General features: G+C 37.7%; 1 protein-coding gene across 2 annotated transcripts in view; it reads right to left on the bottom strand.

Annotated features, from left to right (window-relative positions):
- LOC139941534 (uncharacterized) overlaps window positions 1–25193 on the bottom strand; it is a 33508-nt gene extending 8315 nt beyond the window's left edge. Inside the window, exons 1-8 of one of the 2 annotated variants that reach the window (XM_071938075.1) lie at window positions 25068–25193; window positions 19805–20957; window positions 18053–18150; window positions 16125–16343; window positions 15524–15611; window positions 8140–8261; window positions 6398–6503; window positions 344–525 (exon numbers count right to left, since the gene is read on the bottom strand). In XM_071938075.1, the coding sequence (XP_071794176.1) occupies window positions 344–525; window positions 6398–6503; window positions 8140–8261; window positions 15524–15611; window positions 16125–16343; window positions 18053–18150; window positions 19805–20806 (1817 nt within the window). In that variant the 5' untranslated portion in view covers window positions 20807–20957; window positions 25068–25193. The remainder of the gene's footprint in view (window positions 1–343; window positions 526–6397; window positions 6504–8139; window positions 8262–15523; window positions 15612–16124; window positions 16344–18052; window positions 18151–19804; window positions 20958–25067) is intronic. The other variant, XM_071938076.1, reaches the window with a different exon arrangement.
- Window positions 25194–25460: the final 267 nt, after the last annotated feature.

Below are 25460 nucleotides of genomic sequence, written 5' to 3'. Positions count from 1 at the left end.
ATCAGAATTCAGGAAAGACCAGAAAATTCTCAGTACAAATGTACAGATCATTTATTTGAAATGTGATGTGGTCAATCAATTTGGGCAAAAATTGTACTTGAAGGGTATCAAACACAGTGGAGTTTAAAACCACTTTACTGTGAGGTTAGAGACTTGTTATTGTTTTCCCTTTTTCATCATTCATAAGGAATCAATCTGGAGAATGAGTGGAATACAAAACTGAATTTGATCATGGAGCCTCTCTTTAAAAATAAAAGTTCTGTGTCCAACTTTTACAAGATGAGTACACTTTCAGTACATCTACTGCCAAACACACTGAAAAAAAGAACAAAAGTTGCCTTACCTGTCTGCATATCTGAGTGTGTTGAGTGTGTGGTCCACGGCGCTGCCGTTGGGGGCAATATTAGCAATCATACAAGTCCGAGAATGTCCCAGGAAGGAATCTCTCAGCACTTGGGTGAGCTTACTCTGACGGAAGGGTGTGTGACGTTGCTCCTGATCCAAAGCCCTGATGCACTCTTTGAGCTGTAAAGAAACAAAGAAAGAAAGAAAGAGAAATTATACTTCACACCAGCTTTTACTGTTTTGCATCAGCACAGGAGTAAAGTAGTAATAAAATAATAATAATAATAACACTGTCGACTCTTAGTGTATATGGCCAAATTCAAAAGAATGATCGTTGCGTTTTGAACATTATTATCCCTGTCACTGGGCCAAGCATGTATATTTATTTCCTTAAACCATCTCAGCTCCCTGTGGACTAAACAGACTGTCCTGACAAGTATGAAGTGCACTAAGCATCACAAAAACCATCTTTGCCTTCACAGGTACCCATTTACCCCTAATATAATAATAATAATAATAATAATAATAATAATAATAATAATAATAATAATAATAATAATAATAATAATAATAATAATAATAATAATAATAATAATAATAATAATAATAATAATAATAATAATAATAATAATAATAATAATAATAATAATAATAATAATAATAATAATAATAATAATAATAATAATAATAATAATAATAATAATAATAATAATAATAATAATAATAATAATAATAATAATAATAATAATAATAATAATAATAATAATAATAATAATAATAATAATAATAATAATAATAATAATAATAATAATAATAATAATAATAATAATAATAATAATAATAATAATAATAATAATAATAATAATAATAATAATAATAATAATAATAATAATAATAATAATAATAATAATAATAATAATAATAATAATAATAATAATAATAATAATAATAATAATAATAATAATAATAATAATAAAGACTTGTAATGCACACATCACACATACCCACCCTCTGCTGGGTGTTTAAGGCGCAGTAAAAACAAAAACAAAACAAAAGAAAAACAGACACAACAAAATTAGTCCCCCTGGGTGGAGAGAAGCATTTTAGCTGTCTTGTTCAAGGACACAAATGTCATGACTGGGATTCGTGCCCACACTCAGCCATCACAGCTCTCTAGCTCTCTGATAAACCGCTCCGCCATGACAATAATAACAAAGACAGGTGGATCCTTTATTCTAAATGAGAGTCTCAGGAACAGAAACAGTAGGAATAATCTAATAGGAGACTTCTGAGATGTTGGCGGCAGTGCAGTAGACACGGCCCTCTTTTGCAGCTTTGGGCGTGCGCGGCCATCCTAAATATGCACACGTACAACTGTAGGTCTGACCATGCGCACTACTGGCCAGAACTGTTCCAAAAGTCTCCCATGGATTGGACACGTTGGATAAGTACAATTCCAAGGCATTGGCCAAAAGAAACATTCAAAACACCATTTATGTGCATCTCACTTAAAGTAGAATCGGTCTCATACTTAGGCACAATGATGCAGTCTGGCAGACCACAACAGTTATTAACTTCATTCTCAGCAAGTTGAGACTGCATTCAGCTGAAACTCTCACATTTTATTCTATTGTATCATTTTTCATAACATTACTCATACGTTAGCATTATGGACACAAGAAACATTCTATAATAACCCCTACCTTAATTCAAATAACAGCAACGTGAAAGTTAACGCAGAAAAAAAAAAGTAAACAAAAATTGGGCACTAGCGTCCCAAACGACCAGTTTCCTTTTTGGTTGAGTAATAGCTCCACATGAGATGATCCTTCTTTGCAGACTGATTGAACGGTTAATGCAGGGCAAAGTAATTTGTTGAGATAGAGGTGAACACCCTTAAATGCTCATTCATGTGTGTGGTATAGATGACTTCCCAAAGTGTTTCCTGTCACCAGTCGAACTATTAAAGGGGCTGCATTTCGTCATGATCATAACAGGCCTAGCCCCTTTTACTGTACTTGCAATTATAAACTCTCCCAAGTTAGGGGAGATTTGTAGCAATTTGTAGAATTTTACACAGGACCACAGGCGTGAGGACAGTAGTTTTAGGATTTTTCTTTCACTTTTGCAACTTTGATGACCAATTAGGTCAACATTTTTACAGATTTTGTTATTTTATGCATACGTGTTGAGATACACCAAGTGAAAATACTGGTGTTTGAGAATTACCAAAAGGTGTCCCGTGCCTTTTAGCATGGAGGTAAAATTCTACTTCCATTCTTTGCTGTTCTATGAAATAGGGCCCTGATGCTTACTAACACCCCTGTTGCACGAACCCTTTAAGCAGGATAACGAGTAGCAGCGGATATGATTCCATCACAAACCAACCCCAAAGTGTGGTTAAACAGTAATCAGTGTCTCCTGGTTACAATCCACTCATACAACAGTCAAACCAAAACTATCCATACATACAGTTGACAGTATGTGCTTATTTTTAGGAGTGGGTGATTTATAGTCAATCCATTCACACTGCCTCTAAATAAGGAGCCAGGTCTTTGGGTCGTTTCCTACCTATAGTTTGGGAGTGCTACAGAAGTTTGCATACTATCCATAATTTCACAATATCAAGATGATGTGTCAAATGTAATGATGAACAGTGTGGTGGATGGGCGAAGCGGGGCGGGTCTGCCCAGAACTAAATACTTTTGCTCAGCACTCTGAGCAAAATACACTGCACCGCCCAGCATTAGTTTCCCACATATTGCAAGACGGTATGGCCCGATGCCATATCTAAACACTATGGTATATTGTTGATCTGCTTGCGCCCTTGGTGGATTTAGAGCAAACTGCTAAAATTTGTCTAAATAAAAACGGCAATTAAATGCGACACAAAATTTGCAATTCAACAACACTTTTTGAAATGAATGACAATGTTACTTGCATGTAGTGCTGACCAGAAACTTAAAGTGTCAATGGGAAACTTGAGGCAATGGCTACATTAAAGTGGCAGCACTAAAGTTCGGAAATATGGGCATGCTCAGAGCTGGGAACAATTATTGAATGCAATCTTGAAATTGTTATCAAAATTTTGTCACTAGAGAACAAGTTATTGATAAAATCATCGGTCGCACCACGAACTGACCTAACTCGTTCACTGTTTTAAAAAACGTGTTCAGAGAAAATCACGATTGAAGTTGCACTACTTTTGAAACTGCTGTTTCGGAGTCTGCTTACCAACTTTATTGTATTATTTTATGACGAAAACAAAGCTGAATACTTCATACAGAACTATCAATGTGTTTTAATCCCTAAAACTATTTTAATAAGTAATTAATTCCTAAACAGATAGGTCACTTTGTGAAATTGAAAATTTCATTTTTGCCTGCAGCGCGCTGTGTACAAACCAATGCGTAATAGAGACCTATCGAGATAGGTCACTTTGTGAAATTACTACGCTCCCCAGTTAGGTCACTTCGTGGTGCGAAAATTTGCACGCGCGCCATAATCGCGCGCGCTGTAGCGCATAGTTTAACCATTGGTAAAGCGACGTATCTAGATAGGTCACTTTGTGAAAAGACAAAATGGCAAGTCCAGTGATGCGTCGTTTATACTAATTAGTGTAATTACCAAACTATTACATATTAGGCACTGAAACTTGCTGATAATGTTAACAGCATTGACTTTGTCAATAATTTGTTTTAAAACAAATTTGCGAAAATGTGTGATTTTGTGTCAGTTAGGTCAGTTCGTGGTGCGACCGACGAAATGGGGACACCTACAACATGACATACATTAGCTACGTATTTTATACTTGGTATGTATCTCAATAGATTGATCCGTAAGCTCCGCCCCATTGCGTATTGACCAATCACAACACAACAAAGGTCCAACAAATAAGGTCCGACATGCAGGCGCGTATCTTGGCGCGCAAGGCAAGAGCTGTGCAGAAAGGCATTGGAGAGCCCCACGTGTTCTTGCTCACACGTGTGTTGTGGGCAGAGCCTACTGGATCGTTGGTCTATTGGTAGAGCAGCAGTACATTATCTGGTGGTTATAGTTTCATCCTGTTGTAGTTTTTCTTTTGTTCAACCCCAAAAATATTTTTTAAAAGGTACCCAGTCAGTTTGCTCGAGGTTTATTACTTGAAATGTGAAATAAAAAGTTGCATCCCCTCTAGCCTTGCTGAGCACTGCTTCCCAGGTTTTAACCCTAAACTAGGATTGATCCCTGGCTACACAGCAGCTAACGGTTGTATGGCTTATGACTGGCAACCCCAAACAAAGATATTGACAAAATAAGGACTCCGCAAACATGTAAAGCTCTGAGATAGCTCAGTTAGTGGAGTGCCAGCAAGTTGATCAGAAGGTCGCACTTTCAAGTCCCACTCTAATCAGGCATGTAACTGCCTGTTAAAGAAAAAAGAGGAAATTTTTCGAAGGCACAACGCAGGTGTGGAGCGAGGCAGCTGAAACGCCACGGGACATACCCACAATGGTACCCTAGAAAATGTTGAGGTTTATTATGCTCTGAGGTGCATTGTTAATTTATAATAATCAATGTTTCTTTGTTCAACCCAAAAGTAAAGAATTGTTACTTACAGTTGGTTTCTTGGTAAATTTACCTGTAGATGTATACATAGCTAGCTGCAGTAAGCAGGTAAGTATTTTAATACCTCTCTAGTTCACTCAATGGTTTCAAAGAGTGAGTAAAACAAGTCTATATACATGACCGGTGATATCACTGAAAGCGTCGCTGTATTTCCCATACTAAACAGTGTTCTCAAAATAGACAATTCAGTGAGGTAGGCCCTATTTCCTGTGTGTACTGAATGCATCCAAGGTTGTGTCATTGTCAAAAACTAAATGGTTGATTGGATAAACAGCCAATCATATCCATTACACTATGCTTGAGGAAGCATGCAGTAAATACTTTACAGTTACATGTAAATTTGTAACTGTTCAAGGCTTTCCACATGTGTAGAGTACACATTATCTATAATAATATAATAATATAATTTCAAAGTCTGTCTTATAGGCCCTAGTAGCGCACGTATCTACCACACAAGGTACTCAAGGCGCTGAGTATATACAAACTTTCAGAAAGATTATTGCAGTGATGAATTTTGAGACCCAATTAGTTAGCACCTTATAAGGGTTTACAAGGTGCTACGGCGCATTATAAGCAGCCACAGCCAGGAACACCGGGGCGAACCCTTTCTCTTTTCGATAAGTGCACTGGGTTCTTTTACATGCGTTACACAACACATGGGACCAACGGCTTTATGTCCCATCCAAAGGAAGAATTAGCAATGGTCAAGTGTCTTGCTTAAGGACACAAGTGTCACGGCTGGGGATTCGAACTCACACTCTGCTGATCAGAAACACCAGAGTTTTGAATTCGGTGATCTTAACCGCTCGGCCAGGACACTTCCTTTTAGTATTACAACAGGGTTTCCCTAAACAGTAATCTAGCTGCTGGCCAAATGCCAATTAAAGCATCCAAGGACCAGTCAAAACTTCTCTACTGTACATGATGGTGGTCCTGCTATAGCTAGTTCAGTACTGAAACACATCTTGCCTATTGACCCCTTGCACGCGCGTCACACGCTCACCATGTTGGTGGTCAACAGGTTTACGTGTAAAACACCGCGTCGCTTAAAATGCGCACTTCTTTGAATAACACACGTTGATATTGACCACCAAAATGGTGCATCCAAGACTATTCTGATGACGACGTCAGGTGAAATGGGTCAATTGCAATAGTTTAATGTATGCCTTGCCAGCTAATCACATCACCCCACTTCAACGTGTACAAAACACTGCGGCATGCATGGTCATGAGAGTAAAGCGTTATGAACATATTACACCCGTTCTTCGTTCTCTGGCACCAAGACTAACCAGTTATAAACAGAGTTCCAGCTGGTCATTATCAGTCGTTTAAACACCCCCAATAGGAATAGCGAAACTGTCCAGACGAGGTATTTATGAATGATGGTTAAGAGCGCTATTATAAGAGGCCATTATTATCATTTTTATATAACACACAATCTTACCGCAAGCAGGCTCGTGTTGATTTCAGCACCCTCGTATCTCGTCACCTTGTCTGGGTCGACAGTGTCGCAAGCCCTCTCACTACCGGCGAGGTCAATGAAGGAGAACCTAAGGGTCAAAGGTCATAAAATGCATTTTTCAAAAGATAGCCTCTAATGGAGAAGATTATTGGGGCCTGTAACAATTATCAAGATTTTCACAAGCATTCAAACTGTACGCCAGGAAGAAAGGGGGTAAATGCCTGCCGGGTTGTGTGAAAAAAAAAAGAGGGGAGAGAGGGGGGTATTGAAAAAAAAGTATGGTTTGTGCGCTTGTGAATATGTCTATACAGTGATGTGAATGGCACCTAACAAAATGGTGAAGTTCAGACTCCTTAGAAATAAAACAGAGCAAGACAGAACAAAATGTCAGCTGTGCAGGGCAGCATAAATGGTCAAGGAACAAGACTCTTGGGCTTGCATAAATTACTCAGCTCCAATTACAGGCCAAATTAAAATTATTATGAACAAACTTAACAGCGCAATTTTCGCAATTTTCAATGGCCTTATCCATGTTTCTGTTTTAATTGATCTGTTTTCGCATTAAAAATCTTATTAAATTATACATGCATACAGGTTTAAATGTAAAAAAGAAACAGTGGCTGTCAATGATTAAAATAGAACTACCAACACTTTGGATCAGCTATGCTGTTTGATTCATAAAAATACACTTAAACCCAAAATGTTCAAGAAATTTACTTGCTTTTGGATACAACTTGAAGTCTTTTTTTCTTGACATGTTTGCAAAATGAAGATTGTGCCTAGCATGATTGCAAAACAGAATTTGTAATTTGTGTTTTTACTAATCTAAATCCAATGAGGAAATAATTTGCTCCAATAATAGATTTTTCTATAATTTAGTTTGCGCTCAGAAAAACACCACTGTGTACAAATGTACCTTACGTCAGGTGATATAAATGCATTGCAGATAAGAATAATGTGCGTCTATGAATATAAATGGCAATATCACAATGGTCATAATGGGATGAGAAACACCTGCTACTCCTACTAACAACAGGATGTAATCATTGATTGATTATGGAGATGGACCGCCAAATTGAAACCAAAACACTCAACCAATGATTAAAATGCATAATGTGTGTTACTTGCACATCAGCTTTAGTTTTGGTATACAATACAGGGATAATTTAAGAGGATAAAAACTTAATTGTTTTCATCAGTTTAGAGCTTACTGATTATGAAACTTCATACTCAAACTATTTTTGTCTGTGAATATTTCCCTCTGAAATGAAGTCATATTTGAGGCAAACTGTATCTGAAAACCTTAAAAAGTGCAATGTTGCAGCAGATTTGTTTTATAAAATGCATCTCAAAAGCTTAAAATGAATGATTGTATTTTAACGTTCAAACATAATTTCTTTTTTTTCTGTAAAAAAGTTCCCTCTGAGGTCTAAATCTGAGGTCTCAAAATCAAATTCTCGAAAACTACGTCACTTCAGAGGGAGCTGCTTCTCACAATGTTTTATACTATCAACCTCTCCCCATTACTCGTTACCAAGTAAGGTTTTATGCTAATAAGTAGTTTGAGTAATTACCAAGAGTGTCCACTGCCTTTAATCACTGATTAAAATAGACATGAATGGAGTGCTATTGGTTTTAAGTTTGATTTTTGGCTGAAAAATTAGATATAAATTTAGTTTCCTCTTTTCAAATAGGGGCGTTTCCTGCAATTGTATTGTACCTACCTTCCTAATTTGCGCCTTCCTCCATCCTGAAGCTGGAGTTGTAGAATGGCATGTGACCTGGACGAGTCTGCATTGACTCCTGATACACCTTTGCTTCTTAGTTTGTTACCCTGTTCCACAACCTACATTACAAGGAAAACGCACAAAAGTACAGTTTAACCCCTTTTTGTTTAGCTACAATGTATGCATACATACCATTCGGTTAAATTAAATATTGGATGAACATGTACAAAATGTAGCCTATAAAAAATGCAAATAAATAGTTAGAGTTAGATGGCCTGATATTTCAAGTCTAGAAGAGTCTTTCTCTCATGTTAGCTTTCAAGAAAAACTCTACGTACTAGGGTTGAAATGTCAGGCTATACAGAAACAGTTTGCATAAACCAAATATATTTTCTCAGCTCAATGCTCAATATAGACCTTCATGTGTTCAAAGAAAAAGTCGTAGTCTACTTTTCCAAACACATACATTGAAATTATCCCAAAAGGGATCATGGTGTCCCAGCAATTTTCTATTAATAATTACTTCCGTTTACCCATACCTTGCAGAGCTTCAATGTTACTTACTTGGATGAACTTACTTATGGGGACTGGATTCAAAACGGAGCACTGGCAATGCACACAATGGAGAGCATAAAGAATGCAAAATTCCCGAACCCCTGGATGAGGCCAGGTAGAAGAATGTAAAGCCCAAAGGAACCATGGCTCGGATATTTATACTGGTACTACATACTACAATGTACCTTGCATACTGTCCAACATAGTGCACATACCAGTACAATGATCAGAGGCCATCAGATGTTAACTGATCACCCTGAGGCACATCTGCTGAATATTCATCCCAGCAAAAGTCCCATCAAAACATTGTGTTGTCACAGTTGATGTCAAACTGTTGACTGCATGTGACCTTCCTAGTCCATAACTTGACAGTTCTATGTTAAACCATGGTTACACATGTGTACAGGTGTACTACAAATGTCATGAATGTACAACTGTACTCATTAAAGGTACTCGGGACACTATTGGTAATTACTTAAAATAATTGTCACTAATAACAACTTACTTGGTAACAAGCAATGGAGAGCTGTTGATGTTAAAAACATTGTGAGAAACGGCTCTCCTCTGAAATAGTGTATTTTTGGAAGAAAGGTACATTCTCACTCAAATAATCAAAGACTTCAGGACTGAAGCCTTTTTAGGCATCTGTAGAAAAGACGCAAATTTGTGCAACAAGGATGTAATTTTGCATTATTGATCTCTTGAAACTCTGATGCCCAATTGAGTCAACATAACTGATTTGTTAGTTTTATGCATGGGGATAAAGATACACCAAGTGAGAAAACTGGTCTTTGACAAAATTACCAAACATGTACAGTGGCCTCTAAGGGCACTGGATATGTTCAGTATTTTAAAGACACTGTCAGACACCTTCGGTAATTGTCAAAGACCGCACTTGGTGTATCTCAACATATGCACAAATTAACAAACCGGTGAAAATTTGAACTCAACTGGACAATGAAGTAGCGAGATGGAAGAACAAACACCCTTGTCACTCGAAGTTGTGTGCTTTTAGATGCTTGATTTCATCAGGACCTCAAAATCTACTGTAATTCTGAGGTATCAAAATCAAATTCGTGGAAAATTACTCCTTTCTCAAAAACTATAGTTCAGAGGGAGTCGTTTCTCACAATGTTTTATACTATACAGCTCTCCGTTGCTTGTTACCAAGTAAGTTTTTATGCCAACAATTATTTTGAGGAATTAATAATTGTGTCCACTGCCTTTAAACTGTTGGTCCGTTTCAATACCGTATTAGTGTAGTAAATACAACACAATTATAAAGTTGTGATAGGCCTACAGTGTATGTCATTTCAAAAGACAGAGTAAATTTTCAAGATTAATTTTTTAGGCCTAACTAATACTTTTAAAATTTGAAAAACAAACAGCAAACTATAGCAACGCATTTGAAAACTACACACAGCTAAAGACAATCAAGAACCACACAGTTTTTTCCCCCTAAAAGAAATGTTCTTTTGTGTACTCATTGTGCCTCTCAACTATTGACCTACAAACAATCATGACAATGAGGTCTTTTACACATGTTTTGTGCCTATAATAATAGACATCATTATTTAAACTTACAGGTCACACTGTTGTCTCCAAGGTGGCAGGCTTGAGATGAGCAGCAATTAAAATGTCTGAGCAAGTTTCCATTGAGTGATTTTCTAACCATAGTTCAATGCAAGTACAGTACAAGTAACCATAGAGAGCGTGTAAACATTTCAATCCCACATTTACCTCTATACCTCCAGGCAGTTGACAAAAATATTCATATCAACAAAAAGTTCCAAAAGGAGTTCCACCACGACCCTGGCAATCGGATGATAATCTCCATGCCTTGGAGGCATCAAATGTTCACTAAATGACACGCTCTGAAGCCATTCACACAACGCAGACCAAAGCACAGTAACTTTGAATGACAAGTGACTAGTAATGTCACCATTAAAATGCTTGAGCAGTCACCCTCTAGCTTGCAATAACGAGTCAATCGTTCTAGATGTGAGAAGTATCTCTTCACAAGGTCCTAGGTCCACCCCTTTATAGGGACCTCGAACTATGAAGATTAATGTTCAGACAATAATAAACTCTGACCCATCTAAGCCACCTGCTAGGGAAACAGTTTAAAGGGGCAGGATGCCTGCTGTGTAGCATTAATTTCATTAAATGCATTCATTCATAATGGGTTATTGTTAAAATAAATGCATTGCGGGCTGAAGCTATTGCACGTGATTTACAGTACACTTGCAGTAAAAAATACAACAGCTACAAGGTCAGTTAAAAAATCATTGAAAATGTGGACCATACAAAATACAGAATTGCAACAAACGAAAACAAAAATTGTCTGAAAAAGTCCAGATGGGGACATGATACGTTGTAAAATTGATAATATTATTATAATGAACGAATGAAGGGTAGGTTATAAATCTTGGTCCAAAGAGCAAAGTACTTGAAACGCAATACACAACCAAACTTGGCAATACCATGGCAATACAAAGTAAACAAAGACAACGAGAAAAACAGTTAACAAGAATGGGGACTAATGTTGTCATTTTGTTAGAGTTTTGTAACCCACCATACGAGTAAAGACTTGACAAATACCAGTTATTGGGATCTGGGTATCAACTCAGAGCTGATCAGTTAAAGCCATTGTACATTTTCGGCACAGAAAAACAAATAAAAGTTCACCGATTTACAAATAACTTACAGGGTATACAGAAGGTAATGGTGAAAGACTTCTCTTGAAATATTATTCCATGAAATGCTTTATTTTCAAGAAAATATTAAAACAACTATCAATTCTCGTTTATCAAGAATTACGGATTTATTTTAAACACATGTCCTGACACGGCGAAACGTGCGGAAACAAGGGTGGGTTTTCCCCGTTATTTTCTCCCGACCCCGATGACTGATTGAGCTTAAATTTTCACAGGTTTGTTATTTTTTATATCAGTTGTGATATACAAAGTGTGGGCCTTTGGACAATACTGTTTACAGAAAGTGTCCAATGGCTTTAAAAAAAACACAAGCCCACCGGACTTGTCAAGTTAAATGTTCACTGGCTGCGAAAGAATAATCCCCAATAGTAACACACATAGTCTGAGCGCAGTAACTCAGATTTAAACTATGGGATAAAAATGATTTATTTCTAGATTCTTATAAACCAAATTACTTTGAAGTGAAATGTTTCTCAAAATGCTTTATACAAGCAAAAACTGTTGTAGGCTTCCATAGTTTTATTGAATAATTTTAAGAGTGACTACCAAATGATACCTTCCCTTTAAATCCAACATTTTTGTCATGCTTCATTCAATATCAATTTCATTTTGATTGAGTGTGTTTATGACTTGAGGGTGTCATAGGTCCATGGTAGTGACACTATGCCCAGGTACCAGGCAAACAGTTATGGACCACTCAGTGATGAAGATTGGACATCGGTTTTTAATTGTTGTTAAGCGAGGGGGAGGAGTGTAAATATTTGTAAGGCTGTTGACCTGTACATTAGGGGGTCATCTCCTGGAGATTGTGACTGCTAACTAAGTAGCTTCACACAGTGTTTGGTTACTTCTTAAAGACACTGGACACTATTGGTAATTGTCAAAGACCAGTCTTCTCACTTGGTGTACAAATGTATCTCAGCATAAAATGCACAAAATAACAAACCTGTAAAAATTTGAGCTCAATTGGTCGATGAAAATGTGAGATAACTATAAAAGAATAAAAAACTCTTGTCACACGAAGTTGTGTGCTTTCAGATGCTTGATTTCGAGACCTCAAATTCTAAATCTGGGGTCTCGAAATCAAATTTGTGGAAAACTACTTCTTTCTCGAAAACTACGTTACTTCAGAGGGAGCCATTCAGCAATGTTTTATATTATATAACTGACATAGGGTACAGATCCTTGTCATTTGATTGGTGGAACTTACTTCACGTGACATTCACTATTACTCCCATCCGCACCAGCGACCAAAAAGACCTATTCGCCCATGGGGAATAGCATTTCCCATTCAACAGGAGCATCCTTGTTCCCAATGTTTTTGAGCAGTACAGCGCCACTGCTAAAACAAAGGAGCACCTGTGCAAAAGGTTGTGATTCGATTGCTACTAAATTTGTGCATTGTTGCCGCTACGCGGCGCTATATGATTTCTACAATTTGTTCCGAACCAGTAATTTGTGAGATTTTTCATAATGTTATACTGTCTTTTAAAATACATCAAATGACAAGGATCATTGTCAGTTATAACAAATATTGAGTGGCTTTAATTCGTGGAATGGAAGGAATATTATCGCTCGGTAAAATTTGGACTGTTCGATTTCACTCGGCTTTGTCTCGTGAAATGGAACAGTCCAAATTTTACCTTGCGATAATATTCCTCCCATTCCACTCTGAGCCACTCAATATTTGTATACTATCAACCTCTCCCCATTACTCGTTACCAAGTAAGGTTTTATGCTAAATAATTGTTTTGAGTAAATACCAATAGTGTCCACTGCCTTTAAATAATGAAAGGGGAAGTACATACACATAATAATAATAATATCGATTACAATGATACTAATCCTAGCCCGACTTGTAGTAATTACCTGCACAAAAGAAAATATGATCCTTCTTTTTCTTGCTGTGATAAAACTGGCATAATACTAATTTTATGAGTACAGACACAACAAGGGAAATTGACTGGTAAAAAATAATAATAATTATACTATTTTAGGGGTGAAAGATTGTTTACTTCTGCTGCCTCTTCATTATGGAAAGACTTGCCAGATCATGTTAAACTTTCTCCATCAATAGACCTGTTCAAAACTTCCCTCAAGGCTCACGATTTCAAAACTTATCCTGTTTATTGTGTCACTACGCCTTGAGCATCTTTAGATGGATACCGGCGCATTATAAATGCCCATCATTATTATTATAAGTAACAAACTAATCACAAAGCGAAAAGTAAATCATTAAATGACAAGAAAATAATCTGCTGCATAACAAACACGTCATGTGTGAATCATCATTTAAATCATGTAATAAAAATTAATACATTATTTATTTAATGAGCACAAACACTGGCCCAGGTTGCGCATCACAATGGGATAATTATCAGTTATCCCACAAACAATGAATACCTCGTATTCTATTTGGAGGCAGGGTCACAGATTGGTAAAGATACTGCACAAAGTAATGACCCAAAAAATTGTAATTGGTGAGAAGTACTAGCTGTTCTGACAGTATAAACTATTTTGAGAAAGAATTCCCTTCAAAATATTATGGTTTTGAAAAAATGATCATCCCAAAATTGATCACCCCAAATTAATTGAATCATTTCTTGTTTTTTATATTTCAGAGGGTTGGTGTTACGTTCAGGATTGTTGCAGCCAGAGTAATGTGGTTGGTACCTGCTGTCACCTTGCTAAACTCGATGAATTCGACATTTTGAATTAATGGGAAGGTACAGTACACGTTTGGTAATTGTCAAAGACCGGTCTTCTCACTTGGTGTATCCCAACATACATGTAGCACAAAAATAACAAACCTGTGAAAATTTTGAACTCAATTGGTCATCGAAGTTGCGAGAAAATGATGAGAGAAGTAACCCTTGTTGGACAAATTTGTGTGCTTTCAGATAGGAATAAAAGACATTCTAGCTAGAAGTCTTTTATTATGTTAGTGAGAAATAAACTCTTTCTGAAAATCTACGCTACTTCAGAGGGAGCCGTTTCTCACATTGTTTTATGTATACTATCAACAGCTCTCCAATGCACGTAACCGAGTCAGTTTCTAAGTCAATATTTGTTTTGAGTAATTACCAAACGTGTACATTCCCTTTAAACTACCGTACGACTATTTTCAGCTGAAACTTTTGCATGTGACTATTACGTATGGTAGTGTATCTTTTACTTTATAAGTTTGCCTATTTAAATCAGCATTACGATGACAAAAACCAATCTAAGACCCTGCCTTTACAAGTGTGCTCTTTAAAAAGAATTAACCCCCCAGTGAACTTGCAAAAAAAAAGGCACTAAACAAATTGTTCTAATTCAAAAGTTTCAAATAAACACAAATCTGTTCAAAGCCTTTTTTCAGGGCTCTGCTTTTATACTGTGAGCAAACAATTTGACGGGTTAGCACGGCAATTTTGATTGTGCGCGAGTGATTTACACGTACACGTTACTAAGCATTCTTCGCTTACATAGCTAGCACAGAAATTTGGCCCTTGCACAGTGAGCTGAGAATGGTGATCTTTAAAAAATAAAAAAAATATAAAAAAAATTATTCGGTTTAAAGCCATTATACACTTTTGGAACAGATTTACAAATAACTTTACAAATAACAGGGTTTACAGAAGGTACATGTAATGGTAAAAGACTTCTCTTGAAATATTATTCCATGAAATGCTTTACTTTTTGGAGAAAACATTAAAACAATTATCAATTCTCGTTGTCGAGAATTACGGATTTATTTTAAACACATGTCATGACACGGCAAAACGCGCGGAAACAAGGGTGGGTTTTCCCCGCTATTTTCTCCCGACTCCGATGACCGATTGAGCCTAAATTTTCACAGTTTTGTTATTTTATATATAAGTTGTGGTACACGAAGTGTGAGCCTTGGACAACGGAAGTGTCCAATGGCTTTAACAATTTGTAAACATTTATTCAAATTACCGATTTATACCTTCTAAATCAAATTAAAGGTAATGTGCACCAAGCTGTGCATCAGTTGTGATACATGAAGTCAGTGTGGGCCTTTCGACAATACTGTTTATCGAAAGTGTCCAATGGCTTTAAAGCGAATATTTCACAGGCCTGTGGATAATAATCACTGTACATACCTGCATTAGAGACTGAGTCCCACTGACTTGCACTTCCCTGATGCCTGCGATACACACTCTATGTTGAGAATCCTCTCTGGCATGTACCCTGGGTAACAAAAGGTCAAAACATAAAAATGATCAATTAATTGCCCAGAAGGAAAGGAATATAGTAATGTACATGTACCTTTAATTAAAAAGAAAAAGAGAGAGAGGAATTCTGACACTACACAAAAACTGCAACTCAGTCACGACTAAAGAAAATATTATAAATTGGCTATTTCATTACAAACAATGTACCATTAATTTCTGATAACTCTGAAAGTTGTTCATCTCCAATCACGCTAAGATTGAACCACTTGCTTCAGGATACAAATCCTGGGTTGTGACTTGGCAAAAGTCAAAAACCCAGAAACACTTCAGAATGTTGCAATGCAATAGTATGAAAGTGTACCAACATCTTTGACCCAAACCGTCCATCAGATGTTTTCTAGGCTACAACTACTAAAATACAGCATACATACTTGTATTCTGTCTAGTAGGCCTACATCTTGTTACATTTGGCAGTCGACTCAAATCCCATAAATTTATCAAAACCCACAGTTTTTTCATCAGAACTTACCTCTGTCGATCGTTCAACAGATCAAAAAGCTGTCCACAGTAAATCTCAAAGTAGCTTGCCCACACTGCCAGCTCATTTCCAGACTTCCTGGATGCGTTCAACGTTGCAAAGATGTCCTCTGCAGCAAGGAGGTACAGTCCTTTGATGACACTGTTGCCAAGCATCGTGTACGTTTTCCCGGCGCCCGTTTGTCCGTACGCAAAACAGGTGGCTTTTCCTCTACAACAGTTCCAGGGATAAACAAAAAAGTAGTCAAAGAGTGAATGTGATTGAGACAGGTGTTAGTTACTCTGGCAATGAATGAGATTATTATCCATTAACTAAGGAAACAAAGACGGCTAAAAAGGTTCCCATCACCAGTTCTATCATTACCGCCATCTTGGAAATAATGAAAACGCAAGTAACAAACACCAAAATTGCTATGAATCGAAAATCACCACAGCTGAATGATTTAAATAAATATTTTAAGAAATAATTTTATAACGAATGGTGATTAAATACAGCCTTCTTGTATTTTTATAGCAATGACTTAAAGGCAGTGGACACTATTGGTAATTACTCAAATAATTATTAGCATAAAACCCTTGTTGGTGACGAGTAGTGGGGAGAGGTTGATGGTATAAAACATTGTGAGAAACGGCTCCCTCTGAAGTGCCATAGTTTTCGAGAAAGAAGTAATTTTCCACGAATTTGATTTTGAGACCTCAGATTTAGAACTTGAGGTCTCGAAATCAACCATCTAAACGCACATAACTTCGTGTGGCAGGGGTGTTTTTTTGTCTTCATTATTATCTCGCAAGTTTGATGACCGATTGAGCTCAAATTTACACAGCTTTGTTGTTTTATGCATATATTGAGATACACCAAATGAGAAGACTTGTCTTTGACAACTACCAATAGTGTCCAGTGTCTTTAAAGTTTGCTGGGAGAAAAGCTTTTCTGATGGTATAGGGCCTATCATAACATCGTTAACAAGACATATAACAGGGAAGAGAGTCAATGTTGACAAAAAAGTCTGAAACTGGGATTCAAATCTTAGGGGATACATTGAAATGATGGCACTTCAACCTTTTGATCCCCCCCTTTGGAGTTCTAGATTACAAGGAGCTTTTGTGAAAAGTATCCTCAGTGCTAGAGAAGTCGATCAAAGAGCATGTCTTATTTTATGTGTAAAAAAGTACAGCATTTTTTATTACAAGGTAGACTTTTGAAAAGTCTGAAATCAGACAAGACTGACAAATCTCATCCCTGATATAAATTAGCTCATGACTTATGAAATGATAAACTGGTGACCCGGAAATACAAGAAGATGGTTAAAAATATCACTTGTTTCTCCCGCAATCAGCCAGAATTTGAATGACAGAGGGAAAATCCTGCCGCCTATGGTATATGTGGGTAGGTTGATTCAAGACTTGACATAAAAATATTGATGCAGTTGGACACAATAAATATATCATGACTGGCTTAGAGGCTTTTCCCAAATCTTTTCCCAACAACACGAATCTTTTTAGTGAAATAATCCTGTTAACCTGGGTCCTCATGCAACAAATAGATATAAAATAAGTTTGCGGTGGGTTCAAACTGAAGAATTGGTGGCCTGTTTGATTTGAAATACTAAGGGGACATCTTGGAGGAAAAAAAAAAAAAAAAAAGGCCCTCATCCTCCTCTTTTTGGATAAGAAATCTAGACGATCAACTGTTTTTTTTTTAATTGGCCTTACTAACAATCCATAAAAAAAACTTTGACAGAAAATTGCAGCCTTAATTACAAAACTGTGTAGTGGTTAGAAACAGAGAAAATTTTGCCAGCGGTGGTCAGAGAATCCTGAGTGCCGGGCGGGTTTTCCGGCATCAACCACAGTGGGCAGAACCCTCATTCACTGACTTTACAACTAGAGTCTAGGTCTACAGGCCCTAACACTCCTTACCGGTTGAACATGGTTGAAATGAGTGGCTTTGCAGTCCTAGCATACACCTCCTCGTTCTTGCAGGACTCACTGAACACTTCATCAAAGTGATACTTGTGCTGGAAAAAATTAAATAAAAACAGAATCATCTCAAGTAGTTCAATTACCGGTACTGCCATGAGAGGCATTTACTTTGTGCTTGTAACTAGTAAGAAAGGACATTGAAGTTCTGTCTTGGCAAAGGGCACCTCTGCTGAATGAGGGATGTATTGCGGTCCTGTATGCTTCGTTTTTGAAAGGGCAAGGGCACCAAGGCATTTTCTCTTTAGTAAAGGGCACCCTATAATGAGGAAATTGTAAATTTCTACTGAAGGATTTCAAGGGCACCAAGGCATTAACCGGGGGCCACGGAGGGCACCAAGGCATTAACCCGGGGCCACGGAGGCAATCGCCTTTGTTGCCTCCGTAAAGTTTCAGGCCTGGTATTGGAACTCTTAATGGGGTAGCAAGGCAATGACCAGGAATAGGTAGTTGCCTCTGTTGTTAAAGTAAAGTTTGTAAAGTATCAGTCCAGACAGGCAGCAAACCTTCTAAAATGTCTCTGAAATCTGCATTGAAATCATGACAAATATTCTTTTTGTCTATAATCCTCACAAATCTAAATCTTTCAAAAACAGTTTGCAGAAAAATCCACTATGGTACATGTATGCCCACAACCTCACAGAACACACAGTACAGTTTCCTATACTTATTTCTAATATGGTCCTTTCTCTATGGTTCGGTTCTAGCTTATGTGCATGCAAACTTCACATCTCTAAAGCCCAACCAACTGTTGTTTGGAGGGATGATGACGTATTAGTACAAAGAACTTCCAGTTCAGATCTAACATTCATAAAATAGAAGGTGTTTGACCATCAAGGAAAGAACTTCCTCCTGAAGGAAGAAACTTCCTTCTGTTCATTTTGACCAATGTGAGTAATTTGCCACAATCAACCCACAATAAAGTGCAATCACATATATTAAAGTTGTTAAAATTGTAATTACAAAAATACAAAAGATGCGAAACACAATCAGCACAAATGTAGCCACAACATAACAGTGTGTAGTTGGCTCTTGGCTGTGCTTCTTCCTCCATGGTCTACCTCTATGGCAAATTAATTGGGTATCATGACAGGATTGAGCTGTCAGTCAAGCCAGTTAGGCAAGTGGGTGAGTGGGTGATTACCTATCTGCCAAACAACCTGTTATTTGCATCGCAAGTTTCCACTACCAGAAAAGATGTCTTCACTGTGTACCAGCAAGGTACCAGGGTTCTGTTTCTATGGTCTAATCTCCTTGCTCTATGCTCTAACTGTTCATGGGATTAATGAACCCACAGTTTATCATGAGGATTACCAGCGGTGGATGGGCAACGAATTCAATGCATCAGTGAATACTTAAGGGGGTTTAAAGGCTGTGTTCACTTCAGTTTCAATGGGATTACTGGGTGTTAAGCTTATCAGCCTTGTACATTTGTTCAGTCCTTGAAGAGATGTGCAGAATTACATGTAAAACCAGCGACTTTGCCTTAACTGCAGGTAAATGTTTAAACATATTCACCTACCGAAGAACAGTAGTAACGCAGGCCTGATTTTTCAACTCTGAGAGAGTATGCAAATTAAGCTTTTTCATTTCGAAAACTACACTTCCTTAGAATATCTTAAAGCCATTTGGAAACTTTTGTATGAAAATAAAGTATCGTTAATTTTTAAATACAAAGCTATCAATATTTACCACTTGCATAAATTTGGTGAGGTCTACCGCCACTTTCGCTTCGTTCATGACAACCGTCCCTCGTCCTTCTGTCTGAACAACATCCACCTCGTTCTCTCGTTCTTCCTTCTTGTTCAAAGGTCTCTTTCTGACGCACACCTTGATTCTTTCCCCAGCATCACTGCTGGTACCCTGTATTCCCTGGTAATCCTGATGCCGTGTGCTGGATCTCTGCTCTTGGTCAGGGATGCCGTAGTTGTAGACCGAGCCATCTAAGTGGTCGATCACCCCAATGAAACTTCTCTTCAGGATTTGCGGTGCTCCAAAGTTCGTAGAGTTGATCGGCATACTACTGGCGTCTGTAAAATCTGAGTCGCCAACTTCTGAATCGGAAAGGGATTCTCGCAGGGGTAACTTCTTCTTGGCGCTGGGCTTCCGTCGGCTGAGCTTTGGTGAGGTAGAGGTAGTGGATTTCACAAAGAGAATTCCCCCTTGGGTTTCCAGCTTGCGTAGAGTACCTGGCGACAAGGTGCCTTTCTTCAGCTCTTTCCTGGCTACGGAAAGAAGACTGTCCTCACTTATTTTTTGGTTGGAGCTATTTTTCTGGGAGCTAAGGCCCTCTGGCTGGAACTTATTCATATTAGTCCTCGGAGATCTCTCTGAAATATTCCATGAATTGTTCAGCGAAGATGGTTGTGTGTTTCGCTGGCTTGAGGATGAAGTTCCCTGATGGCCTTTGACAGAAAAATCCTCCAGAGATCGATTTCCTTTTCTACGGCTAACGCTTCCCCCTTGTCCTTCAGGCTTGTCATTTTTACCTTTGTGAGATTGTACACTCTTAACGATGTGGATCAAGCGGAAGAGACGCTTCTTGTCAGCGAGGTCCGTGATCCCGAACTGCGAATACTCCTGAATTGTCAAGCTGCTGAGGACGTCCAGACTACTTACACCCTGTTGCAGAAAGTTCGTTGTGTACTGCGCAAGATTAGCCTCTTTAAGGCAGTCTAACAAGCCGTTCACCATGGTGCCTTATTGACCGAGTTTGAATTGAAGTCCCGTAAGTGCACAACACAGAGATTTCAATGCTGTCTCCAGTTGTTTGTCACAGCTACATGTATCATAAAAGACTCTTCATCGAACGTCACTGGCCTGACAGAAGACACAAGTCACCCGACTATAAAAGATAGAGACAGAGAACATTATTATTATTGAAGTTGCTATTGTTGTTGCTGATAGCATTGAGTCTACAAACCATGAATTGAATTATCATGCGACCCTCAAGGACCTTCCTTGTGTTGGGCATGTTTACTTGCCAGCATTTTTGTCACCACACCAGAATACATTACATATTGTTCAGAATGTTTAGGTTTCCATAGAAGTGGGCAACTGGAAATTTTGTGCACACATCCCAGACTCTTCTTCACTTGATGTTGAATTGTTTCATGGTTTGCACGTACACTCAATTGAACATTTTGTTAAAGAGAAGTAGGGTTATCCTGGTATGAAGTATATTTTTCTCTCTGCTTATTTTTTTTGGAAAACAAAAATTTCAAAAACCCAGAGTGTTTGTGTTACACCATTTTGATGTGTCAAGGTTGTTTTTAAAAGTTTTAAATGTTAACAAGGGTGAGAGTCATTGTTGACATACATTGTACATGTAGTCTGAAATTAGTGTCTAAAGTTAAAGAAGGTACTGTAGTCTGAAATCTGAGCTTTTGATTCTGGAGTTATAAGTTTCAAGGTGTTTGGGGAACACTTTTACTGATCAGGTGAAAAAAGCATGCCGAGGAAATCCATAGATCATGGAAATGGTCTGCTGGCATCCGAAGGTACTCTCAATATGCCCTGTGAAGATTCCTCAAATACCCCCTTTTATACTGATTCTTAAAAAAAAAAAATTTAAATCATGTTTTTTTTTTTTTTTTCAAAATAGAAAGAATAGACAGCGCAGCCATCAGTAAAACTGTATTGTCACTCATGTGTTGTCTGATTGCTTTAAACATGTTAAATGTTAAGTTTCAATGAATTTGATTAGTCATAAGACAGGAATGTTTTCAACTAAAAAAACAGCAGACAGTTTTGAGTCTAGTTTGTTTTGGGAACTACAGGACAATTGAATTTACATGAAGTTTCAATTTCTATCAGTTTTAAGGATAACAAAATAAACAATACCCTAGACACTGTAGGCCTACTGAAGTTCATGGAGCAAAGGATAGCCTTGACCATTTAGAGGGACCAACACAATACAGGGACAACAAAAAGTAGTGGCACTGACAATGGTATTATGTGTGCCATTGTTTTGAAAGGCTACCACAGTACAACAGCTGTACAATTATTGCATACATTTGAACGAAAGTATGTACTGTGTACATACAAGTATTTAAAGGGTGGCTGCAGTTTTGTTTTGTTTTTTCATTTTTAAAACGATTAAACATGACTTTTTAAACCTGAAATATTTTGATATATTTTTTATTAAATGCACAAGTATTTTAAAAATGGTTTTCAAGAGATTAGGGAAACCCACCCCGCCCCTAAAAGGGAGCCTTCATTTGCATAAACGTGACGTCATGTCGGTAACCCGAGCCGTCGGGCCCTCTGGCTGTGTGCATAGAGACGTGTGCACTGTGTGGCCTGGTACCTAGGGGCGTGTAGTTAGGGACCAGACTCTTTTTGCTGACGATAATGTTTGAATTCCCGATGCGACGTCAATGGTAGGGGGGGCGGTAACAATCCACACAAGGGGGGGGGCATGACTTATTCGCAAATTACGCAAGTCAGATATGTCGAGAATAAACAACACACATTTTATTGATGTTCAATACATATATCAGAAATAAATGACAGCAAAATTAACTGTTTTATTTGTATTCGCTGCAGCATCCCTTTAACTGCAATACACTGTGTTAAATGGTGTGGGAACCTTGCCAATTTAATTGATTTTGTGCCACAGCAGCCATTATATAAAATATGCACCTTTTAGCTAACCTTGCCAGTGGACAAATAATATAGAATTAAATGTTACTTTAATGGAAAAGCTGTGATGTGTATGGACAAAATTGGCTAAATGTAATTTTCCATTTCACTGAAGACATTTCTTGAAAATGAACATTTATTAGCCTATAATTTTCAAACCACCATTAATGTTGTCTTCCGAACCAAAGCAAAATATTGTCTGTACATATTACATTGATATTTTTGTTTAATAATCAATTTGTTTACAACTAAACATTGTGAACGTTGATGGTTCACTGTGTGGGTTGGTATTCAACTCAATGATTGAAATTATAAAGTTTTCAATAATGTATCCTTCACATTATCGTCTGTGGAAAGGTATTGATTTTAGCTATACCCCATTCACAATCAGCACAATTGTTTACACTGTACACAAAGCACTTGGGAAGTTCTGTTCAGTAACTGATCAATTGTAGTATTTGTAGTGCACTATGTACATCAGACATTCTCTTGGTACGGGCTCAATTTCAAGAACGGCCTATAGCTGAACAAATTGCTTTCCAGACACATTTTTGAGCAAAATACCAGTCATTTTGGCAGGTAACCGTATTCTGCTGAGCACAATTTGTGCGTGCTTTACAGCTTTAGGAGATATTTTGACTGTAAAATGAACAGAGCTTATAATTGTTTGAAACTTGTGAATACAACTTACGATGGGTGCCTACGGTGTTGTGAACATACAAGTGTAGCATGTTTTTGTACTAAATGGTGCAGTGGAAATGGCCAGTTTTTTAACTGATTGAGCATTACAGATTTGTCAACAATTTTTTTTAACAAACTAGACCAAGTTGTCATGGTTTATGACAAAGAACTTGGACTATAGCAGTTACCTGTAGGTGTTAGTCCTACTTCAACACTGGTTTAGATGGACAGACAACGTTAAATTGGGTCGTGTCTGTTTACCTTTCTGAAGATGTGTTATCAAAATTCATTATAACTCACTTAAAGGAACACGTTGCCTTGGATCGGTCGAGTTGGTCTTTGAAAAGCGTTTGTAACCGTTTTTTATAAAATGCATATGGGTAGAAAGATGTTGTAAAAGTAGAACACAATGATCCACACAAACATGCCTGGAAATTGCGTGGTTTTCCTTTTACCTCGTCGACTAACACGTCGGCCATTTATGGGGGTCAAAATTTTGACTCCCATAAATGGCCGACCATGTTAGTTCGCACAGTAGAAGGAAAACCACGCAATTTCGAGGCAAACTTGTGTGGATCATTGTATTCTACTTTTAAAACATGTTTCCAACCATATGCATTTTATAAAAAACAGTTACAAACACTTTTGTTTTGACCAACTCGTCCGATCCAAGGCAACGTGTTCCTTTATAGGCAATTAATTGATATTATACTCAAAAGAATTGTTAGCATTAAAACTTACTTGGTAACGAGCAATGAAGAGCTGTTGATATGTAGAAGAAACATAGTTTTTGAGAAAGAATTAATTTTCGAAGAATTCGATTTTGAGACCTCAAAATTAGATTGCATCGGAAAGCACACAACTTCGTGTGACAAGGTGTGTTTTCTTACATTATAATATCTCGCAACTTCGACGACCAATTGAGTTCACATTTTCACAGGTTAGTTATTTTGTGCATAAATTTAGGTACACCAACTGATAAATAAATGATGGCGCTGTCCAATTCAGTGACAATTTAAGACTGTTGACTTGATACCATAACTTTTGTTGGTTTGCGGCAGGAGGGTTACGTTATATCGCAACTACCTCCTCCCGACTTCCGGCTTCGCCATCGGAAGGAGGAATATGTTATCGCAACTATTTTGCTTTTAGAAAATTATGTCTTTTAAATTATACGAACCTTTACCACGGAGAAATAAAAATTAAAATGGAGTATGATTATGAACATTTCTTTCTGTACATACAATTACAACCCACCAAAACAATCTCCAGTCCAGGCCTGCCTGCTGGAGTGCCTGCGCAACAAACACTTACAATTTGAACTCGCTGGAACATATGCTACATGTACTATGTTGAATCATAAAGCTATGCTGGAATAGTGTTGTTTACGTAACACTCGAGTTTCATCGTGTTGTCAATCCTCAACACACTGTTGTGTATTTTTAGGCCGCCGTATACAATATTATGCACACGTTGTAATGTAGGCAAAACGCCACACATATTAAACATTGTACGCTGCAGCTGCACCAAACGAGCACACACTCCACAGCAGCAAATTTTAATGAACACATTTTGATTAATTATGTGCTTGGGAAACCAATGAAGAATACGTGTCTGAAATGGAACTTACCCAGACTCTAAGCATACACTGAAGTGGAAATTCACAGGCATCTAAAATTCGGGTTTTGTTTGTTTCGAATAGACCCGCCACACAGCTAACCGTACACACATTGCCGAAAAGCAATACACAACAAACAACTACATCAGCTTGCGCCGACGTTTGTTGATGACCGGCCGGCCCGGCGCCCCCCGCGACTCCGTGCCCGCCGTGTGTACGTTCAAGCTGGGCTGGCCATTCGTAAATGGGAAAAAAGTCACAAGCCGGTCAACTTGAGGCCCCGCCGGTCAACTTGAGGCCGCGCCGGTCAAACGGCATTGAATGGTGCCTGGGGAATAGAATGACCCTGCGGTGGATTTCACAAAGAGTTAGGACTAGTCTTATCTCGAGTTAGGACCAGTTGCT

The sequence above is a fragment of the Asterias amurensis genome, chromosome 9 (genome assembly GCF_032118995.1).
Source record: "Asterias amurensis chromosome 9, ASM3211899v1".
NCBI lineage: Eukaryota > Metazoa > Echinodermata > Asteroidea > Forcipulatida > Asteriidae > Asterias > Asterias amurensis.
The sequence above is the reverse complement of the archived record's forward strand: the minus strand, read 5'-3'. Positions and strand labels throughout refer to the sequence as shown.